Genomic DNA, 24,393 nt, shown 5'->3' with positions numbered 1-24,393 from the left:
CCCCCGACCCCTTACTCACCAGCGCCAGAACCCTGGTGCTAAAACACACGGCCTGGCCAGCTGCGTGTTTCAGCACCAGGGCAAGGGGCCAGCCAGAGATGCTCTAGCAGCCAGAGCGTCTCCATGGAGGACCCAGCCTCTGGTTGCCTCAGGGCACAGTTGGGGACTGTGCCCTGCCCCGCTTTTTTAAACTTCGGTTTTTTTTAGACCCCTAGATATTCAGGGGTCTAATTTTCTCCCCGCGCTGCAAGGAACATTTTTTCGTTCTCGCACATGCCTATTGCCCTGCCTCAAAGGGGTTTGAGGTGGGGCAAGAGGCACATGTGCACTCATCTGGACGCGCCCTCTCTATCTGACGGGGTAAAAAGAAATCCTTACAAAGCCCCAAATAATAAAACAGACTCCGTGTTCTGCATAATATTCTGTGGTAGGTCTTTATTTATTTTTTTTTGTTAGTAATACACTAACAAATTAAACAAGTAAGTTGACAAGGACTCTTATAACAGCAGTCATAAAACTACTACTTTTAATCAGGAATCAGATTCATCCCTGGTTTGGCTCCACTTACTGCAATGAAGTTACACCAGAAAGGAAATGGTCCATCATTAGTGTTATTAAAGCTTCAACATTGTGCTTGGCACTACAGAAGCAGCAAAGGAACACATATTCCATAAAGAATAACAGCCTGAACAGAAAGAAAGAAATCAGACACAAGTATAGGAATCCTGAAGGATGGTACTGAGTAGTCCCCATTTTTGCTTCACTAATAAGCTTCTGGCAGCATTTTTTTTTATTGACATTAGTTAATGACTGTGGGCTATGCAGAAGAAATGACTTACCAAAAAGGTGTATATAATGGTCTCTGACATTCTGGGATAGGGAAGATGTTGTTGAAGCTAAGGGAGTACATGGAATAAGACATAAAAATGAGAGTAAGGCCATGGGGTAGAGGGGAATTGGTAGAGTAAGCACATGAGAGGGGAACCAAGATGTACATCAGCTCAAGTTATGAGGAGTTGTAAATGCAAAGATGATAATACTGAAGAGATGCAGAAAGAGAGGGAAGCTAGTGGAGCAACCAAAAAAAAGGGAAAGATACAGTTCAAACAGCAGGCAAGAATGACTGTGTTAGGTTTTGGACTTGGAAGTCAGCAAGAAAAAGGCTGAAGTAGTCAGTTGTCCCACTGGGTAGAGTGTAACAGTCCAATTTTACAAGTTAACAATTTAAAATAGTGTCTGTTCTTGTGAGGAGCAGAAGGTAACCACACTCCAAAAGTAGTATATAAAAAAAAAAAAAAAAAAAAAAATCAATACGTAAAAAGTGGTTTAAAATATAAAATGCATAGACAAACAAAACATCTTAAAAACTGATATCACTACAAAAGCATATGCGTCTTATTTTTACATCTAAAATTGACAATACAAATAAAGGGCCCAATACTGCAATTACATACTACAACAATATTACTAGATGGGGCTCCTCATAATAGGAAGCAAAATGCTTGGGCGTAACCATTATAGGCCAGGGTCCAAATTTAGGAATACTGACATCAGCTCCCCTGGAGATTGTCCCTGATGTATACTTGGAATGTATTTGATATACCAACCAAATGTTTTCAATCATCATTATTTCTTGCTTCATTTGTGCATTCATATAGTACAAAGTTCTGCTTACAGAACCAAGCCAATGACAAAAGTTTATCTACTGAAAATTGGAGAGAAAAAGGCATTAATGAAGAAATTATTTTTAACTGCAAAATATCAGTAACAAAAGATTAAAAGAGATATTTTCACAGGCTGGAATTGATTGTGATTCTACTTGCACATGAAACCTATCCACAGTCAATTCTATCCACAGGTTGACTGCAAATACTGTTATGTGCGTTGCAAATTTAGGGCCAAATCCTGCATTGGGTGAGCATCCTCAGTTTCAACTGGGGAACCAAGCTGAGGCTGCTCAAATCACTGCAAGATTGGGCCCTACATTCCCATTGAGTTAGTTGCAACAGATATAAGAGCAAGAGCAAAGTATAACTCGTTTACTACATTTCTTGTGCATTTTCTGCAGTACCACAACATATTTTCAACCCCTTTCATTTCTGGGGGCAATTTTCAGGTGTGTAGCATTGCACTAGTTCATGATCATTCATGACTGATGCATCTGCATGAAGCTTTTCATAAACGTTGCAAGCTTCTGAACATCTTCTACTGTCACAGCATTATATAACGAAGCACGGATTCCACCAACAGACCTGAATTGAAAAGAAAACGCTTGTTATTTTTTGATGCATCAGTAAAGGTTTGTTTATCTCACACTGCGCACAGCTATTTCCTCCTCTTCACACAGCTATAATTCACATTTATGCCAACAGGAAGCAATATTCTACTCCTTGATATAAGCACACAGGCTCCCCTTCATGTCAAAAAGCACCTATCTATTTAAGGTACTTGCATGGCACCCATTATTGTAATATCTTCTTCACAGTAATTACCTCAAAGAAACTCAAAACCCCCCAGTGAAGTAGGAAAAGACTATCCCAGTTTTAGAGATGGGAAGCTGATGCTGAGCACATCTACACGAGATATTTACAGCAGTTGCCTAATTACCTCTGCAGTAAAGTCTCAGCATCTATGCATGCAGCGCTATTAGGCCGCAGTAAATTAATAAATGCTGCCATAGAAGTTAGTGCTTGTCAACACAAGTACTATTCTATGGTGGCATTATTTAGTGCACCGCAACGCATATGTAGATGCTGACAGGGATAGCTGGGGCATGAGGATGCTTCAGTGTGGGGACTGCCTGTTGGCTAGCCCCAGACTGGAGCACCATGATGCTCCAGATAGTCCGTCCACAGCACAATAAGATGGGTCAGAGCAGCCCTGGGCTAGCAAGCTGACCCCACTGGCCCTGTGCCAGCTGGGGCTGCTCTGATCCAGTTCAACGTGCTGCAGTCCTGGACATGCATGGAAACGCAGTGCTGGGGAGCAATAAATTCAGGCATGATGTACGCTAGAATTTATTGTCACATTAATTGCACATGTAAATGAGTCCTCTGAAATACAGTAAGCAATCTACCCAAAGTCATACAGACTGGTGTTTCAGGGAACTGAACCCCAGTCTTCTAGATGGAAGGCTTGTACCCTACCCTGGAAAATCCTTCTCGAGTACCTATATCCTGTATAGCAGCAGATTGTGTCCTCAAGAGGTAATGCTTATGTCCACAACACAGTCCAAGTACCACACTGAGAAGAATTGTTCAGGACTTGGCTGGAGATAGGAATAGGAAGAAAATCTTCCCTACTCACACAAAGCCAAGGGCAGCAGTGATGCTTCTGTCTCCTATTACAGCCTCAAGGCTGCCAGTCCAAATCCTCCCAGTTTGAAATACTGGTGGTACAACACTGGATAACTGTTGGATACACATGGCCGTTTTGTGAACGTATGGATTCTACACAAGCGACTACACAAGTTACAAATGAATCTATTATGCTTGTACTTACCGATGTCCTTTCAAAGATATCATGTTAAGTTCAATAGCTTTATCAAGGAATTTCGTTTCCAGTGCTTCATCACCCTTAACATTGCCAATGCGAAAGGGAACATTCATTCTGCTTCGGTTCCTTTTCTCCACTGGGCAACTGAAAAATTTGAAAAATATATGTCCTTAATCTATTTCCCCCCCATACAGAATTTAGAACCATTTGCAGGATCAGACCGCGAAGTTCCTAACCACCAAAATGTATAGTAATCCTTTGTTATAGTGGACACTTTGTTTTGGGGGGTTTTTTGTTTTGTTTTTTTACTATCTTCAGTTTTCTAAACTAGGAAAGGGGCTGAGGCTCAGTCAACTTTAGCTAGCACATTATAATTAACCCTGGCTATGTCAAGCTTCTTCCTCCTTTTTACACTGCATGACACCTTTTACTTGGATATAGTTGGCTGCAGTTCATGTTAGATTTGACATCAACCAGTTAAACTGATATAAAAAAGTATCAACCCGTATCTGGGCTAAAAAAAAAGTTCATTGTTAGATGTGATTGGTAATATAACTTTGATAAAACCTAACTTACTTTTACAAATTCAGATATACCTTTATTCTGTTTTTTTTTTTCAAAAGGAGCCTGAAACCCCCAGACACTTAGCATCTTAAGTCACGTTCAGTGCTCCTAGGTCACTTGGCTGCTTTTGAAAAATCTTATTCTTATTTTCCACTGAAAGTCAGTGCGCGCATGTACACATGTGCTCTAGCGCACATTAGCCAATTTTAATGCACAATGAAGTGTCACAAAAAATGTGCTCTTTGGCTAATGTGTATTAAAATACGCTGATGCACACTTTTCTAGTACCTCACAATGGAGGGTATCTATACACGTGCTCTAGGGTTGGGGGGGAGGGGGCACTTTATAGAGGGTCCAAGTGCCCACCGTGTCATGTGTATTCAGAGTCCCACATTTCAAAGCGGTGGCAGGAGTGCTTGAACTAAAAGTAGTTCAACAAGCTTTCGTTCAAGCACCCCCACCACCACTTTGAGGTGTAGGGATGCTGAATACACAAGACAGAGGCTGCTAGAGCATGCTAACATGCTCTAGCAGACTTGATTAAGTCTGCTTGAATGTGTCTTATTAGCATGCCTCAGACAGAGGTCCAGCACATGTATAGGTGCCAGGAAGTACTAGATTTAATGTGTATTACTTAAAGTGCACTAATGAACATGCAGATGCGCCCAGTGGGAACTAACTTCCTTAGCCCACTTCGAAAATTCCAGGTACTTAAATACTGTGGGAGTAGATGTTATAAAGAATGGATGAAGAACAGTGTCATCAAAAGTAAGTGGCAATTTACTTATTAAAGTTTAAGAACATGGCACAAGGAAATGCCCATTAAAATTAAGGTAACGTTCATTAATAGTTACAGTCCTCCCTCAAGATTAATTAATTCTTTTACAAATACACCTCAAGGGGAGAAGATACATATTAAGGAACAACTCTTTCATGGGCTGTACAACCACATGTAGGCTCAAAATAGAGTGGAAGTACCACAGCTCCAATCCTTCCCTTACTGAAAGCCGAGTAATTCAAGATAGTAGCTTTAAGCAAAAATACTTTTGGTATTTGTGGAAAAGAAATGTCAATGTTAGAGCTTTCTCCAGCACCGGCTAGTTATGAAAGAAGGCATGAAGCTGTAGAGTTTCCTTTATTAGTGGGGGTAGCATGTAGTGGCCTGCCAGCTCAAAGGGCCTGGCTTTGGTGGCCTTAGGGTTGTTAGGCCCTGGGCAAGACAGTCATTTGGGGCCCCTTAGAGGCTTAATTTTGATGATCTATAAGCAAGTTGGACATTTTCGATTTTAATTTCACTTTGCCCTATTCATGAAACCACAATGAAAGTATCTTAATACAATATTGATAATACAAATATTCATTGCAATTAATTTTTATTTTTATAAAGTGTGGGGCCCCAGGCAGTCACCTGGTTTGCCCACCCCTAAAGCCGCTATTGGGCCTGGAGATAGCCTGTAATCAGGTTTCACTTTCTGCAGTTGGGCTATAGCCCTTATCAGCCTGCAGTCTATCTAGGAGGACTGGACCAGCTGATCCAGATAATCAGCTGGCCCACAGAAAGTTAAGAGGGCTCCTGGGAAAAGAGACAGAGATTTCCCAGAAAGGGAAGTAACCAGAGGGGTATGAAAGTTAGGTTTCTAGAGAGGAGCCTAGAACAGGCAGACAGTTGAGAGCTGAGAGCCAAGGCAGGCAGGCAGCCAGTAGCAAAGGGCTGAGAGCTTGCTGGAAGCCGAGAGCCTGAGAGCCAAACAACAGAGAATCTGGAAGTGAAGAACCAAGAGGGAGAGAGCTGGCGGGTCAGCACAGCAGTGCCCAAGGACCCTGCCTGGAGTGCCTTTCTCCTGGGCACTCGCCAGAGATTGTGAATGCATTAGAGAATACGTATATAGTTAGAATAAACAGTGTTTGTGCTAATTGATGCCTGCTGGGTGGGAGTTTCCTCTGGGGAGTACAGGCAACAAACAGAGGTGGTGAGCCTGTAAAAGGATACTGGAGGACTATGAGTGAGCTAGTTAACCATGAACCTACTACAGTGAGCTACTCTGTAGATTGTCAGGTGTTAATTTGTTATAAAACAAAAAAAAAATCTGAAAATTAAAATCTTTTCAAAGTGACTGGTAGTGTTGAGGTGATGTTATAGCCACAGTGGTCCAGGAAAATATGGTCTGAGGAAAGGTAAAGTGGTACCAGAATGTTCCTCTATGTCCCTCCCAACTATACAGTTGGTCCAATAAAAGACACCATCCACAAAAATCCTTGCCCTTTAGATACTAATATTTTATTTGACAAAGAATGGACACCACATTCCTTAACATCCATTCAATGTAAGTTGCTAGCATATGGAAGTTGACAATTAAAATCTAAGTGAAATGCAACATTTTCTGGCAGCTTTTCCAATGCACTGAAAGGCTTGTCACATCCTTTGTCCAGTGAAGCATGCCACTACCCAGGTGGTATGTCACAGCTGGATGGGTACCTTCTGAAAAGCCTTTACCATTAGCCAGAGGCATGGTAAAAATGCTGCAACCTTAACTACAAAAGGTTTCTTTACACATTGGTAAAATGAAAAGATGTCAGTATTAGTGTAAGCTGTGATTTCATCCTTCAGATGCAACTTATTTACCATAAATACTATATGGCATCCCCTGCTTACAGCCGGGCAGGGCCAAAGTTTTTCTATTTGTCATGAAATACTTCTCAAGGCTTGATCTCATTGAAGTGAAATGAAAAATAACTCCCAATGACTTCAGTGTAGCAGGATCAAAGCCTCAAGTCACTATCATGCTAAATGCAGAGGGTTATGTCTGTCAATAAAGTGGTTAAGCTGGCAGGGGGGAAGAGATAGTACTGAGAGACTATATGCCACGTATTAAAACTGCAACCAACTTCTATCAACTCTAATTTTGTCCCATCTTACTTATTTGGAAAGTTGACTAGATCCAAAATGTGTCCATTTTCTGTTAGTGACAAGGGAAAATGTCTGGATAATATTCATCAATAGATTTACTAAACCATTAGACAATTGCTCCGATTTATATCAACATTAGATTAACAATTTTTTTGCCCCTGAAGCTAAAAAATAGACACTAACTACTTTCCATAGTGTTAAATCACTCAAAGTACACATGCACTATATTTGACAAAAATAAAGCTGCTATCAAGGAAAAGTTATTAATGATTTTTATAAATGCTTTAAGCCTAATCCTTTTCTCAGCTATTTCCATAGGAGTTTCTTGCCATGGATAGCAGTGGGAGTAAAATTCAGCTCTATGGGCAAGTATAGGCATCTAACCAACTTGTCTCAGCATGGAAAGACTAGGAAAAATTTAACAGCATTTCTTGACCATGTAAGAAGAGACTATGAGGTAATGTATGTAGCAGCTTGTTAAACCTGTAGACAATATTTGAGCATGTCAGCCACACCAAATTTCTAATTTTTAGGAAAAAAAAAAAAAAGAAGCTGATCATGCTTCTGTTAGACCACTTTTTTCCCCAGGTACTGCATTTTAAAAATTTCAGATCAAAGCTTTTAATATGTTTTCATAATTAATCTGTAGGTACAAAGATTTTAAAAACACACAACCCCCCTCTTCCCATTCTAATCCAACAGCTTAAGAAACTGCTAAAGAAAAGCAGTTGCATGTGAAGTTTGCCCTAATTAACCCAGCACCTGATTTTAACATCTGGGAAAAAATAGAACAGTAACTTTAACATGTTACTGTCACCATTTTTTGAAGTTATTTGTCTGGGTGCCATATAAGAAATCTTGAAAACCAAGAAAAGGAGTCATAGTAACTTACGTCAACATAGTAACTTACACATAGAATCCATTGGATTTCTCAATTATATCATAAATCATTTGAGATTTGATTAAGCTAAGTTTATCCATAGCTGCAACCCCACCACTGTTCCTTATCCATTCTAGGACCAAGCCCATGATATAGATACTGTAAAGCAAAGACAAAAGGTTAAGATGTCATAGTATTAATAAAAAAAAGTAGTCATACTTAAACTTTTTTTTTTTTTTTTTTTTTTTTTTTTTTTTTTTTTTAAACACAGTGGCAAAAAAGTAATAGTTTAGGTAGCAAGTGTTGTAACAGTTTAGGTGGCTGAACTGATACAGCATTCCAGGTTCTGAGATCTTCTGAAACAAGTAAATGTCTGGGCCTAGCTGGAATAATTGGTAACTTTTAAAACCACAAGAGTTTGCTGAATATAACTGAGTCACACATAGAGGCAGATCCTGCAGTCCTCACCAAGACAGGCCTCCCACAAACTTCCTTGGACACTTTGCTTCCTTAAGGACTGCAGAATTAACAGGCCAGTATAAATGATCGCAGAAGTGTCAAGGAGATGCCAAGCTGGAAAAGAAGGTGCTGTTATATACCCTGTGCAGCTGGACCGGCAAAGCTCTGCAGACAGTTTTCGAGTGTCCCTGTCAGCATTATGCCAGGACTCTAATCTTGCTTTCAAAAACATTAAACCTAAGTCCACGACCACATTTTTGCTTGAAAAAAACTTTCATAGAAACATAGGTAAATAATAACTAGTTTACATGTACTACTAATTAGGATGCAAGTCCTGAGAGTCTGTTCATTTTGGATGGCTACAAACCAACTATTTCAAGGCCAGTTACTCAGTGTAAATGTAAAAATCTCCAAAGCCTTCTGCCTTTGTGCTTTAGCTACAAAACTCTGCTTGTTCTAGTTCAGGCATTTCCCACGACTACACCACTTTACATAATAAACTGTTCACAAATTTTTATGGCTTATTTCCAACAGGTTTGCTTTTATTAATCCCTCTATTACAGTTTCCAAGGGAGTGCTTAGAGAACATTACCCTCCAAATCTCTCTCACGAGGGTCTAACAAGAGATTTTTTTTAAAACTTTTCTACCTTTAATTTCTCCTTGGATACTAAACTCGAATCTTTAAACACGTCAGAAACATACTGTAGAACAACTGAGGTTATGGATTGCTATGAAAACTAAAACTTGCAACCTTTACAATAGCACAGTGTAATCTTCTCCCATGCAAGATCTCTGCATAAATTAAACGCTGTTTTGAAGTTCCAATTAGGTAATGCACAGTTTTGCACTGGCCTCTCGTTACTTCTAACCCTAAGAAACACAAGCCTGCAGGACTACTTGCGATTGGAAGTTAGGTTGGAAGAGTGGATCAGAAGCAATCCAAATAATCTGGTCAAGAAGAAAAAAATCCCTTACCCTTGTTAAATTCTATACAAAAGTATAGTGTTGAAGCAGCATTAAATATAAAAGGAATATGATATTTTGTCCAGCAAATTCATTGATAATTTTAGCACAAGAATTGAACATTAGAAAGTCAGGCCTCTTGGTGCCAAAAGGTTAAAACAATCAACATCACATTAACTGAATTCAATATTGTGCTGAAGTGGCTTAGGCAAACTCATTTAATATTTCCTGTCTATCTGCCAGCTAACCAGAACAAAGTGAGGGAAGGCGGAAGGAAAGTAAGGAAGCTTTGCCAGCTTCTTACAAAGCAGAGAAGGCATTTTAAAACCTAGCCAAATAGATCTGCCTCCTGCCAACTTTGAGTCCTGTATTAAATTTTGGATTCTGAAGCATCCTTGGATGCAGGTCATTGGCATGTAGTAAAAGCTGGCAAAGTACTGGTAGGGAAGAAGGAAAAAAACTGATCATTACAATGTATTTTAAATTACTGCATTTCTCATTACCCAACTGATACTATTGACAGGAATGTAGTTATAGCCAAAAGACACCTGTATTAGAAATAATTCTCATCATAGAAATGGAATTCCTCAGTTCTTTTCAGCTGAGGAGTCACCTTTTGTTTTAATCCTCACATGCAGAAGCGCCGTAGTTCAAATTCTGAGATGTGGCAGACTTTTCATTTTTCAAATGGAAATACTTTTGCACTTGAAAAGACATGAATGGCTTGGATTTAAAACTTGGCATATACAAGCATGTTATGGAATGTGTGCTTTGGCAAGTAGGACAACAACCGATTATGAAATAAAAGATTTATCAACAGGGAAAAAAACCCAGCATTCTGCACATGCGTGATACCTTAAGTACACAAGGAGTGCAAATGTCCAGATACACATGCATGATAATGACAAGGTCACTCCTGCTACCTCTGTCCTATTTCTCAGATTACATCAACAGGTATCCAGAAGCAGTGGCAGTAAATGTCTGGGCCATAGTACCCCTCCCACTCCCATAGTGTGATATGTGCATCTAGTTCTCACCGACTGAAACCAGTGAATGATCATGAGATGTAAATCGGACCTTAAAAAACAGAAACTAGTTAATATAAAAAGTCCCATTTCATTTTAGTAGCATAGTCACATGTAATGCATGGAGAAGTCAAAGCTTCAGTTTCCATATAAATTATGAATTGGCTCCACTGAGCTTATATACTAAGTTATGGAGTTACAATATAATTCCATATATAGGAGTTAATGTGCCTTCTAACACATACAGTATGCCTTAACAATGGCCTTCTTGAATTGTGTGGAAATAGGCATAAAAGTTGCATTGACTTAAATTTTGCTTTGAATAGGGATTCTTCTCAAAACCAAAATGAAATACCATACCTTTAAAAGTACAGTTCTCTCTTTCCAAAGTTATCTAGCAAACATAATTCTAAGGTAAAGGAGATAAGTTGTTTTTAAAAAAATGAGTTCTGAATTAGAGTATTATATTACTAAAAAAAAATAATAATAATAAAATCACCACTTTAATGTATGTGTTACATAAGAAACGTTCCAACTTCCACTGAAGTCAAGGTAATTTTGCCACAGATGAGGCAGGATTGGTTTTGTAGTGTCTACCTCTCATAGGTCTTCTGAGTCTCCTGCTGGCAAAGCATGATTTCACAACTGTCACCATGTTACAGTCAGTAGCCACAAAAAAGCAAGTCACGTTTTGCTCTGCATATACAAAATTGCCAAATTTATTCTGACTGTAATCTTGATGGATGGTGATTATTATGAAGCAATAGAGTTTTTTTTGGATGCCAGATTAACCGTGGAGGGGGTTATCTGTTCAAATTCTGATGAAATGCAGAGCTCCCTGCCACTCTGTAGGTTTTCATCCTATGAGTAACTTGCCATTAGCTTCATCTAATAAATAAGGGATCTATACTTGTCCACGATGACTGATTAAAAAGAAAGATTCTGTCAGTATTATCTCTGGTAGTACTGTGGAATTCTCTGGACCAATTCATTTTAAACCAGCAGAAACTTGGGCCCCGATGTGCATATAGTAAATTATAGCTCTTGAAGTATACACTTCAGATAAAGAACTTAAGACTCAATCCTGCCAGATGCCGAGCACCCTAAGTCAGTCATAGGACTGTGTCCTGTGACAACCACTCTCTCAAAGTTATCATGATTCCAGCCTCCACTCTATGAATGTTCATTTCAGAAACCTTTTTCTGATAGCAGTGTATGCCAACCTAGTGGTTTGCTAGATGAAAAATATTACATTTTAGAAGGAAAAATTACCTGTAGCATGGAGGAGTGTTGTATAATGACCCATTTGTAGCTTGTACTTTGTAATCTAGTACTATGGGACATTCTTTGAGTGCAAATCCCAACAAGTCCTCTCGTACAATTACCACAGCGACTCCAGCACAGCCAACATTCTTCTGGGCACCAGCAAAAATGACACCAAACTTGAATAGGAAGAAGACCAGAAGAATTTCTTAGAGGCAGCGATTTACTTGAGATTATTATTGTTATGCCATCTGTCTTTTTCCATAAAAAAATACAGACAAGTATTTTTGAACCAAGTTATCTGAAATGTATGGGAATCACTGAAAACTGTGTGTTGATTTCAGGGTACACTTCAAATTCCAGATGATTGGTATGTGCCTGCTTAGCTATACTAGCAAAATATTCACTTTCATATGAGGCAGTCCACCTCAAGAATCATCCTACCTCATCTACAAAGGCCCCATACAATAGCTATTTACACACTATTCTCATGTGTCCCCATCTGTTTGTGATCCAAAGCAAATTTACTAAAAGCATTTTCAAACCATTCAAGTGGCACCATGTAATCTCTAGCTCTCTGGCTCTCAATCCTGTTAGACTCAAAGCACCCCTTGTTAGACTCAAGACTCCCCTAGCTTTCACTTTGTTTTTGACTACGGAGAATTATTCTGTGGTAAATAACTCAGAAAGTCTACAACAGGTCAGGATATTTTTGACACTATGGATTCTTATTAGAAATCCCCGGGTTTATCTTTTGAATCATGTATAGGTGTGTGTACACTTAAGAATGCTAATACAGAGCAGCACCTTTAAAAGGAACTTGTCGCACCCTGGCTGAGAATCACTGCTCTACCTGAATAAAAGGAAGCTAAAGAAAGACAAATCTATAAAGTCCAAGTAGAAAATAAAATATCTTTCCCTTCCCTACAGCTCCCTAGAGAAGGTCATATGTCTTGGTTTTACTACATATAAAAAGAAAAAAAAAAGTTCACGAGTCAGTAGCACTTCATACTTCTATAGTGCCTCTCCTGCAAAGATCTGAAAGTACTTACAACTGTATATTTTAGGGGAATGGGTGCATCTTTATATGTTAAATCTGTTATTTGATAAACTGTATTCATTCAAAAAGTAAATGAATTAAATATTTTAAAGTACTTTAAAAGATGATTATACATTTCTATTTTATCCCTATTTTACAGACAGGGAAACTGAGGCATAAACATTTTAAATTACTTGATAATAGTCATAAAGCTTGCCCATGGCACAGCCAAGAGCAGAATCCAGGGGCGCCTATACACAAGCAGCGAGGCTGTTCCAATGCACTGTATTGACATTAAATTAATCGAGTCTGCTGGAGCATAGTAACTACCGTACCCCCCCCCACCCCCAACTCTACTCCCAGAGCACATGTATAAATGCCCCAAGAATCCTGACACCTAGTTCCTTCCTATAACCACTTGAAGGAAAAACTATATAAAACCTAAATATGGTTAATAAAATACACCAGATCCAGGTAGAGCTTCAGTTAAACAACCCACCAAAAACATACAGACAGACACTCTCAAAATTACTGTAAGCATATACAAGTCCTGACACTGAGATTGTCTTTAGTGTGTTATAGGTACTATGGACAGTTCATTCTAAAAAAAATACTAGTAAATTTAACATGTGTCTAATTCTCATTAGAGAAGATGGCACACTGTAGAGAGTTATTAAACTCTCAATCCATGTCTCCAATCCATTTAGGTGCCTAAATAAAAGAAGCTTGGATTTTTTGGATGCATCAGCATGAACAACTCCTGGTGGCTTCAGTGGAAATGGAGAGTGCTCAACACACCTGACAATCTGGCTATTAATTCAGGTGCATAATTCTAGGTATTTAAGATTGAACCTGCTGTGCTGTAATTTGTAGACATTATGCTTCAGCATGTTTGATACTCTACCTTAGAAACATCCACAGGTCTGGACAGGAAGTTTGATGACATATCACAAACCAAAATTGCCCCTTTGACATCAGGTACAAAGTCAAACTCTACACCATGGACAGTCTCATTAGCACAGTAATAGATGTAAGAGGCATCTGGGTTAAGATTCCAAGTGCTTGGGTCAGGAATTTCTGAGACAAATAAGGAAAGGATAAACAAAGGTTATCACAGACAAGTGGAACCAGCACACTAATCTTACTGGTATGCAGTTTTACTTTTGCATTAAACTTTGAAGTGCTTAAGGCTGCTTTATTACACTGGGAAACAATGCTTTGACTAACAACAAGATAAAGCCATCTTTCAGCTACAGCCACAAAGTGACTTTAAGTGTCTAATGAAGGATTTGAGACTCCTAAGAATAAGGGAAAAACATCAAAGCTCTGGCCTAACAGCTTAGGAACCTATTTTTTCAACAGTAAAGTTCTTCAAGCACTTAAAATTCTTCTTGGCATATTCAGAAGCGTCTCAATTTTGTCGGTACTGAACAGCTTGGCATCCATCTTATGCCCAAGCCCCAGTGAGATCTACAAACTGGCCCCACCCATGCATGCTCTAAGCATGCCTAATACACCTACAGCAGCAATAGCAGCAGCCACTTTTCTTCCATCCCATCTCCAGTTAAACAGCCTAATGGATCTCACTGTCATGGATTTTATCGGCAAATTTAAAATGATGGGAAGCCATGTGTTTGACTGGGTAGAATTCGGTAGCTTGACAGCAGTGTTTCTGGAATGACTCAAAAGTGCCATAATCATTCTGCTAGAATGACTTGAAATTCTTGTTAGAAGTGACAATGGGCTAAACTTTCAGTCACATTACGCTAATCATCAAACTTACTTGTGTAACTGCCAAGTTTAGGGTGAACAATATTCACTTTGGCATACTTCTCTGCCTCCTTAGCTGCTTTTGCTGACCAAGCTCCAGTAACCACATAATCTGCACATCTTCCTTCTTTTAGTCCAATAAGATTAAGTGGAACAGCACTGAACTGACCAGATCCACCCCCTTGGAGGAAAATGACTTTGTAGTTTCCTGGTATATTTCTGTGTAAAAGAAAGAAATAGAATGTTCTACTCCATACGTTTGGACTTAGGAGACTCTCCTTGTTACCAAACACTAAATGCAAAAAAAGTCTTAGGGGAAATATGTTTCAGTTTTAGAAAGAGACATTCCAGACAAAGATAAACCAAAAACAACTAATTTATTGCAATACTGGCTCAAGGTAGGATCATTCCTGACTGAAATGTCCCAGTCAAGCATCTATCTAACCTGCTCTTGAAAACATCTAAGGATGGAGATTTCACAACCGCCCTAGGTAGCTTGTTCTAATGCTTAACTACTAATAGTGAAAAGTTATTCACAAAAATTTCAAGTTACTTTTCCAATGCATAGGTATTTATATGCACAATTTGTAAAGCCAGGCCCTTAGAAAAAAGTATTTTATTTACTGATTGATATAAAAATACACAATAATCCCCATATACTATGCAAATGCATTTATTGTAACGTTCAGAACAATATACAATGTTATAAGTAGGCCAAAACTCCTTGATTTTCTTCAGGAGATGCAAACGAATTTTATCCCTGCAAATCTCTAAATACAGAGGAACCAATGACGCTAGATGGATCATCATCTTGTCAGATCCGTTAGGAACATCTGGCTTGCTCCAAAACACCAAAAACAGTCAAAAGCAATGCAAATGACTCAACACCAAATCTCTTCAAGACCTGAAGGTCTGTAAGGATCTCTAACAGAGTCTCCATGAAGAGCTCTCTGCTCTGGCCACAAATGAAGGCAACATTGAGGAACCTCTGGAAGGAGTCTAAAGCCATTGTCCATATGGCCTATGCAGAATCCATTGGCTATACCACCCATAAACACCATGACTAGCAATGCCGAGATCCAAGCCCCACTCAACCAGAACAGGACTCATCCTACTTGGCAAGATGACACCTCATCTCAGGAAATGAAGGATATCAATTCCTCAGAGCCAAAGAGCAAAGGAGAATCTGAGATATTAAAAAAAACAAACAAAAAAACACAGAGATAGCAAGATAAAGCCAAGGAGATCCAGCTCTACACAGACGAACATGACATGCATAGCTATTTCCAGGCAATGAAAGCCATCTATGGTCCAACTTCCTGTGGTCCTACTTTCCTACAATTGCAGGACAACTTGACACTCCTCAAAGACAATGAACCTACCCAGGCTGGAAAGAGCACTTTGAGGCACTCCTGAACAGTTGAGCCTACTGTGGTGAATATCACCTTTGAGCCCATCCCCCACCACCCTGAAAAAGGACCCTCATCAACCTTCCTCCCCTAGAAGAAGTCTGGCATATCATCAAGGAAACCAAGAACAAGGCTACCGGATGAGATGTCATACCTGCTGACATCTACAAAGCTGGTGGTAAGGAACTGGCAGAGACTCCATGAATTTATTCCAATGAAGAGATTCCTGGGGACCTGAGGAATGCCAACATCATGACCATCTTCAAGAAAGGAGACAAGTATGTGTGCGGGAAATATCTGGGTGCCACACTCCTTTTCACAGCAGGGAAAATCCTTGCCTGCATCCTCCTGAACTGTCTTCTACCTTTTGATGAGGAAGTCCTGCTGGAATCTCAGTGAGGTTTCAAACAATCATGTGGGGCAACTGACATAATCTTTGTTTCCTGCCAGGTCCAAAAAAATTTGGGGAACAACATCAGGGTCTGTATGTAGCCTTCATTGACCTTACTAAGGCCTTTGATTCCATCAGTCATGAAGCCTTGTAGAAAGCACTGGCTGGATTTGGATGTCCTGAAAAGTACATCAAGGTCCTGAGGCTCTTCCACAACCAGATGGCTGCGACAGGTCTATGTAGCAGATCAAGACAGATCCATTTGTCATCTGAACTGGGGTCGAGCAACAATGCGTCATTGCCCCAACTGTGTTCTCCATCTTTCTGACAGTCATCCTAGTTCTGATTAAGGACCACCTTCTCTCTGGACTTGACATTGAGTACCAAATGGATGGAGCGCTCTTCAATCTGGGTAATCTTTGCTCCAACACCAAACTACTCAAAACAACCATTCTTTACCTTCAAAATGCCATATCAACCTTGCACGCACACTGAGGAAATCCTCCAGATTGCACTGGATCTTCCTGGAGAAGTCCACCAAACTTTGGGCATCTCTCTCAACATTAAGAAAACTAATTAATCTACCAACCTGCTCTAGACGACAAATGTGACCCTTCTCTCCAGACTACCAGGGAAAGGCCCTGGAGGTAATCAAGCACTTCCCTACCTCAGTGGCCACTTCTCTAAGAGTGTGAACATTGATGAGATCCAGCACAGGATCTGGTGTGCAAGTGCCTCCTTGGGAAATTGCTTCAGTGTGTCTTTATTCATCACGATCTTTGAAAAAACACCAAAATCCAGGTCTATAAAGCAGTCATTATCCCCACTCTCCTCTATGGATATGAAACAGATAGCATCACCTTTCCAGGCTCTTGAGATGATATCACCAATGATGCTTCCAGAAAATCCTCCACATCAAATGACAAGATCATCACTCAAGCACCAGCATCTTTGCCAAAACCAACGTTAACAAGTCTGTGATCCTCAAGCACCAACTTTGCTGGGCCAAACATTGTGTGGATGCCTGACTCAACTCCCAGTTTAGTTGTGGTGAAAGATCTCACAGTGGCCAGAGGAAATTCTACAAAGACGCATTGAAGTCATATCTCAAGATAATAGATGCAGACATCAAGAGTTGGAAGGAGCTGGCTGATTCCAATGACACTGCAGCCTCAACCAAGCAGCAGCCCATTTCAAAATAAGCATCTTGCCCTCGAAGTAAAGAAAAGAAAAGTGGAGGAAGGAAAAGGAGAGGAATCCCAGCCTGCAGCCTACGCTCCCCTGTGGAAAGACCCGCAACTTCTGCAGACAGATCTGTGGCTCAAGGACTGGACTCCAAGTCATCTCAAGACCTATTAACGAGCTGTGGTAGAACTCATCCTCTAATCAAGGGATTACGGCTAGCTCTATAGTGAACAAATCATGAACTGTGCTTGCACTGTTTCTCCAAGAATACTAGTCACTGAACTTTATGTCACTGCTAAAACTGGGTTTCAAAAACAAGCCATTTTGAAATGATCTTATGAAAAGCCCCAGGCAAAGTTCCTAAACCTAGTGAAAACATTTTTGTCATACACACATAAATCAAAACCAAAGGAGGGGCAAATTCAGCCCCCAAAAGAGAATTAAACCTGCGGCATGTAAAAATAGATTCTTTAATAGTAAAGGACCTCCCCATTAATCACTATTAGAGCAACCAAGTTATTAAAAAAAAAAAACAAAAAAACCCAAAATACTTACAGCAGCTCACGCAAGATATTTTCAGCTGTATTTATAATTTTTGTGAAATCAGATGTCCGATGGCTCATTTCTGTGGGTGAAAAAAAAAAAAGTCAGAAAGAATGTGAATCATAACTAAATATATTATCTCGGCTTTATGTTAGAGGAAAAGCTCTCCATCAGCCAGTTATGCCAAATGCAAGCCACATGACTTTTATAACGATGCTTTGCATGCACAGAACTCCCAATATAGCAAAACACTTAAGAACATGCCTATGTCCATCCCTGTTCAACGAGGCTCAACCCCAAAGTCCACTGAATTCAAAAGAAATCTACTGAAGTGATGGTCTTTGCATCAGGCACCAGTGTGCTGAAATATGTGCTTAAGGACTTCACTGGATCAAGGCATTGTGCCTCTCTACAGAATAACACGAGCAATGTTAAAAAGGTTGTTGTGCAAAATTCCCCTTATAGAAAGAAAATGGAAAACAAAAAAGCTGAGGCTAATTTTTAACATGTAAAAGCCTGCAACTATATTTAGACATCTGAAAAAGTAGTCTTGACTTTTTTTAATGCACCAAGGATCTGCTGTGCCAGTTGATGTCCATCCATCAGATAAAAGGGAACTTTATACTACTGAAATTCAGAGCATATTTTTAGATGCCTGAACCTGGATGCTGTCACAACCCAAGGGTGTGATTTTTGTTTTTGTGTGCGCTTTGGCACCACTGAATTATTTTCCCGCCAAATTGTAGCTTTCTTTGCAGTGTGCATTTCTTCTTTGCAGCACAGAAATGCTCGTTGCAAAGAGTTCCCGCCATTTGTATGATAATTCGAGCCCCATTATTGGCTTGCGTTAAATTATTCACACGTGGCAGCTAGTGATTGGCTTGCTAGCTGTATAAAAGGCTTGGGTGGTTTCCGCCCAAGTTGGAGAACTCCGAGGAGAACCCCCGTAAGGGAGGACTCCACGAACACCAGGAGGAGGAGACTTCACGCCATGTGAAGATCTCTAAGCGCTGCGGAGCCTATCGGACCCAGTGCATTTCAAGCAGGCACCTAGCAAACTTCGTGTGAGTGAATTGTGAGTGAACAAAAGGATCCACGGAGCCTCGACAACTCCGTGGGAGTGATCGAATATTGTCTGAGTCCTCAAACGAGGGTTTAAGCGGAGCTGTGCCTGGGAAACTGTCCAGCCTACACCGCGACCATCTTCGGCGTAAGTAAACAATCTTGAATCAACCATTACGCGTCTGTGCCTAATTCTAGCATGTCGCGTGTTCTCTCCGATCCAGCGTGCCTGGGCTGCTGGCCACAGTCCGCGCGGAGCACAAAAAGGGCCCGGATCGCTCCCCGCCGTCCGCACATGGCGACGGGGATGGGATCGGGAGAGGGCCCGCACATGGCGACGAGGATGGGATCGGGAGAGGGCCTGCACAGATGCATCTATATTTGCCACATATCTCAAGGCAGACAGTGATGAACTTGGTTGGAATCCTGATCTCCAGACTCTCAGCCCACTCCTCCAACCACAAGATAATGTTTATTACTTTTTAATTATGTTTTTATTAACACTCCAGGTATGCCTCTATCATTCTTCTTTCCCAGCACAAGGCTACTCTAATCAAAGTAGTTTTTAAAGGGGTTTCTTGTTTCATAGTTCTCATTAAAAACTAAGGATCATTAGAAAGAGATGGATGGAATACACATATTGCTAGTCCCCACAATGAAGATTCTCACCCCAATTTTTAATATCCCCCAATTTACTGTAAGTTGTGTGATGATATACTTACTATGCAATTCAACTGTATACAAAAATATACAACGATATAAAAATATATAATGATGTACAATTTAGTATAAAATAAGGGGCTGATCCTTCAGAGACTTGTGTACAGATTTAACTTTAGGTAGGTGAGTAGTCTTATGCGATGACTAAGATTCTCAAAATTAAAAATACATCTACATGTTTGCAGAACTGTGGCTAAAAAATTAAATGTACATGCATAAAACACAAAGGACACTTTTCTGAGTACAGTCCCTTCCTAATTCAGATGCAAAATGTGTTTCAGACAACTTTGAAAGCTTTTTCAAACATAGACATATAATACAGGGACTTTTCAAAAGTATTTTTCCCCAATGCCAGATAATAAACAAAGAGTTTTCCCAAAGATCTAGAAGCCCTAAAGCATGGGCTATGGACCTCAAGGTAAGAACAATGCAGTATCTGCCCAGGGCACTCTATAGCCTTCTATCATAAGCCTTGCAAAGTGAGGACTGCAATGTTTAAGGGACTAAAGAGCTTAGATATTTCAAAGCATACATTCAATCATTGATTGAAATGACAGCTCAATCTTTCTTATGCCTTTTTTAATAATCCAACTAAAACTCGAAATTCTGGAAAACCTCCAGAACCAAAAAATAGGTCTTACCAAGAACACTAATGCCAAGCCCTTTGTAGTCCACCAATTCTTTCTGTGCTTCTAGCAATACCTAAAAGACAAAAACCAAACAACATATTTTTGAGTGTCAGTGATATATCATGCACAATCAATATGCTGCATACGATGGTCATGTGAGATGCCTCAGTCCATTGCAAAAGTACTAAAAATTCAAATGCTAATACGATTTTAGCTAGTGGCTGAGGGCTTGTAATATGAGTGAACAGTCAAATCAAGTGTCTGTTGTTGGATATTCTGTCTCTTGAGCCATATCCCTTCAGTTCAGTTTCCAAGCAATCTTCTTGTTTTGTATAGCTGACTTGAACCAACAATTATGGCTAGGAATAGACATTACACATAAAGCAGTTTAAGTTATCAGAAACTGGTTTAAACCTGTAACAGAACAGATGTTCAGTGCACATAAGCCAGTTTGAAAATGGCTGAAACAAGTCTGATATAAGCCTGGTTGAATGTACTATCAGACTTAACTGATTTGGCTCAAATCAGTTTATGCAATGTCTGTCCCAGACCCCTTACTGGTTTCACCTAAACCAGAGTCCCCCAGCATCCCTGAATGCTCTCTGGGCTGGGCGGGGCTCTTTTCTCCACAGCAGGGCTGGCCCCTCCCCTCTACTACAGCTCTGGCAGAGACTTGCAGGTACATCAGGGTCTGCATGGCTTCTCCCTGCCTTACCACCCTCCCCACACTGCCTGCTGGAAAAGCAGGGATCCCCTCCTCCCATCTCCCACAGCACAGACCCCAGCTTCACGGACCATATGCATGTGGTATGCTAGCTAATGCTGAGAGATGTCTCCATGTGTGAGTCTCTCCAATTCACTGGGACAGGAAGACAGAACAGTGATGGCTTAGGGCTGTTTGCAGCTAATCACCAGGTCAGCCAGTAAGCAGTTTATGAAGAGTTTGGAAAAAAATGGAGAGAGGCTACTGTTTTCCTGATCGAGTGATAAACACTGTTATCAGCCCCCTGCTGGCTTGCTCCCCTGTCAGTTTGCTGCGGACAGTATAAGGAAGCAGGGAGGGAGCTTGAAAAGCTCCATATCATCAACAGATGCATGCACTGCACACTCCCCCTTGCCTCAGTGCTAGCAGGAGGCTGGGGTCTAGTAACACCCCCACCCCTTGAGCAATGAGCAGGGAAAGCCTGGGATGGTACAGGCTGACCTCCCAAATCAGAGCGCCCTGCCAGGCCTGGCCACAGCCCCCTCAACTCAGCACTGTGGAATGAAGGGAGGGCTGCTCTAGTGCCCCCTGGCTTCTAGCCTGAGATGCTGCAGGCATGTGCCTGCATGTCTAGGATGTCTTCATGGTTACAAACTGATTTAGCCCAGTCAGGTTAGACTAACCTGCAAAGATTGAATCAATTCAGACTCAGGCTTTTTGAATGTCCATCCCTAGCCGAAGTTCAAGTCCAGTTTAAGGTTAGATAACCAGTCTAATGCTCTTGAGAAAAAGGAATGTATCTCTGCAATGTCACTTTCAAATTTTTAAAGAGTGTTATGTGGTTCATACTCTGATCAGGGTTGCCACCATCAGCCATCAGGCTGAACCCTAATTCAGGCAATTACTGATTCTCATGTTTCTTTCTGAAACCTCCAGGTCCTTAGAAGCAATGTAAGGTTAGAATGAGATTTTCTGCAAACATTAGCACTTTCTGTCTCCAAGTATGTTAAAAAAAGAAGAGGTAATATAATCAACATTGTTCAGGTAGGAAAGCTGAGACAATCATCATGGCCAAAAATTACTTGTGCACTTTGTGCAACTCCAACTGAAGCAACACAAAGAGGAATGACTTTTATTTGAGTGAATCAGAAAAGATCACGTATCTTAGGATGCTAAAAACTGATGACAAAAGAGTTACTAGTCACTATTAAAAATCTTGGCATGAGTGATGCAATGCACCAGCATGGCCTCCTCTTCTGCCATGTCACAACAAGAAGCTGCATGCAAGTTCTAGCCATTAAAATATGCTGCCTACAATTTGTCTAATTTTCTGCTTATAGCCTGAAAAGGATTTCCCTGTCTCCCCCCAGAGACAGAAAAAGTAGTGAAGGACTCAGTGCCAAGTTACCTTTCCCTGGCAACCTCACTATCTCGCAGTCTGTGAAAGAAATGCATGCTCTGGAGAGCTACACAAGTTTCCACTGATACAAAATCTGCTGTATCAGCTAGTTGCCAGCTGACTGATCTAAAAACAATAATCTACAGACCAAAAAATTTTGGATGATGTATTATATACGCAGAGTGATCTAGGAGAAGGAAACATTAAGGGGCAAATTGACCACAATAATGGAACTGTTAAACTGTTTTAAGCAAATTCCCATTTGTTAGTACTACTACAAAGAAGGGAAGAAGATGCTTCTTCAAAAAGAATGAGCCTGCTTCTCTCACCCAGACCTTGTAACAAAGCTGCGAAGACAGAAGTTTTATCCCTTGCTTCAAAAGAAGTTCAGAGAATACAAGTAAAGTAGGAGCAGACTACTGAGACTGAAGCAAAACTGGCTATTGCAAAAGTGCTACAACTCCCCATAAAGGGGGTTGAAAGAAGTTAATGAATTTGAACAGTTTTCTCCTCCTATACTAAAGAATAATACTGAGTCACATGAGAAATAATGAGTTTCACTTCATGCAGCGGTTCTCCATGGCACCCTGAGGTACCATGAGAACTTGCCAGACCCCACTACTGTGGCAGAGTGAAACTGCTCTATGTCCCTCAGTTTTTCAGCAGGCACAGTGGAGCCAAACCAGCAAGAGCTGCAGCAAAAACAGTGCACATACCTGCATAATGCAGGACATACAGGTGCATCTTTCTGCTGCAGACACTTCCCAATCCACCTCTGCAGGAGGCATGTGGCACAGTTCCACCTGGCCACAACAGCAGTGGCAGCACTGCGGAGCCCCTTTGGGCTGCTCCCTTCTCCCTCCCCCTTCCATGACCTTGTATGTCCTTTTGCCTGCCCCTACCACTCCCACTCCCACTCCCTGGGTGCTCCCCATGTGCTGTGTGTGCAGCCCAGCACTGTGTCCCTACCAGCTGAGTGTCCTTGGACTCAGCCCCAGGGCATGACTAGAGAAAGGATCTCCCCAAGGTAACTAAGAAAAGAACTTGGCCCAATGCTTCCCAATTCCCACCACTGACCTGGGGTCCTGTGTGGGGAGTCCACTGCTGCACTCAAACGTGAGCTAGGAGCAAACATGAGCGCACCCATCACTGGCCTGAACGGGTAATAGAATCATAATAATCTATTCAATTAACACATTAATTAGTAATAGGGCCATCACATTTACATATTCACATTGTGTTTATAATTATTTTTAAATGGGGTGCTACTAAATTCTGAAAAGTTTTGGAGGGGTGCCTCAAGTCTAAAAAAGTTTGAGTACCACTGATGTAGCAACTGAAAAGCTGCAGCAGTAGATTTCAGAGAAGCAGTGAAGGACTAAATGCCGTACAACAAAAAAGGTCATTTGCAGTATGCGCTGTAAGACAGCGCTGCTAGAAAAAAGCCTGAGACGCTGCTCCACAAAGCAAGTCGGCTTTGTGAAAAACACCACAGAACATATCTGTGGCTTTAAAGCAAACCAAGAGAGGAGAGTCCTAAATCCTCCAAAACAAACTGGAAGCTGTAAGTGCACCATGAGCTGCTCCTCTCCCTAAATGTGACTGGTTACCTGACAGCTGCTGATGCAACTTTCCAAAGGGCTCAGTCTATAGTTTGCTCATTATCATCTTCCTCATAAAACTGATTACACGTTGATCCTTCAGTTAGCTTAAGCTCAATGTACTGTAGTTATTGCAACACACACGCAAATCAGCAACAAACTAAAACAGTGGTGCTGTCTTTTTGGCTGGTGGGCTGGATGGGTAGTGCCCAGTCTCTGCAGGCCAGATCTGCCCAGCAGTCCCAATCTGGCACCTGGGGAGGTCATACCATCCAGCCGTGTGGATGGGGGAAGGGGAGCCCTGTGGGGTGAGTAGGCTTGATGTGGTCTCGCAAGGGGGAAGGGAGTGTGGCCTGGCCCTGATCCAGCTGCAGGGGTGGAAGT

The 24,393-nt window shown here is 40.9% G+C and overlaps 1 protein-coding gene across 4 annotated transcripts in view; it reads right to left on the bottom strand.

Annotated features, from left to right (window-relative positions):
* Nucleotides 1-414: 414 nt before the first annotated feature.
* The window catches only part of PSAT1 (phosphoserine aminotransferase 1), a 25,132-nt gene continuing 1,153 nt past the window's right edge, over nucleotides 415-24,393 (bottom strand). The window contains exons 2-10 of one of the 4 annotated variants that reach the window (XM_025214219.1): nucleotides 23,486-23,562; nucleotides 20,319-20,379; nucleotides 17,908-17,977; nucleotides 14,381-14,586; nucleotides 13,502-13,674; nucleotides 11,568-11,737; nucleotides 7,878-8,006; nucleotides 3,502-3,639; nucleotides 415-2,252 (exon numbers count right to left, since the gene is read on the bottom strand). In XM_025214219.1, coding sequence (XP_025070004.1) covers nucleotides 2,147-2,252; nucleotides 3,502-3,639; nucleotides 7,878-8,006; nucleotides 11,568-11,737; nucleotides 13,502-13,674; nucleotides 14,381-14,586; nucleotides 17,908-17,975 — 990 coding nt within the window. In that variant the 5' untranslated portion in view covers nucleotides 17,976-17,977; nucleotides 20,319-20,379; nucleotides 23,486-23,562 and the 3' untranslated portion in view covers nucleotides 415-2,146. The remainder of the gene's footprint in view (nucleotides 2,253-3,501; nucleotides 3,640-7,877; nucleotides 8,007-11,567; nucleotides 11,738-13,501; nucleotides 13,675-14,380; nucleotides 14,587-17,907; nucleotides 17,978-20,318; nucleotides 20,380-23,485; nucleotides 23,563-24,393) is intronic. The other 3 variants (XM_025214220.1, XM_006032450.3, XM_025214221.1) reach the window with 3 other exon arrangements.

This window comes from Alligator sinensis, unplaced genomic scaffold (genome assembly GCF_000455745.1).
Source record: "Alligator sinensis unplaced genomic scaffold, ASM45574v1 scaffold728_2, whole genome shotgun sequence".
Lineage (NCBI taxonomy): Eukaryota > Metazoa > Chordata > Crocodylia > Alligatoridae > Alligator > Alligator sinensis.
The sequence above is the reverse complement of the archived record's forward strand: the minus strand, read 5'-3'. Positions and strand labels throughout refer to the sequence as shown.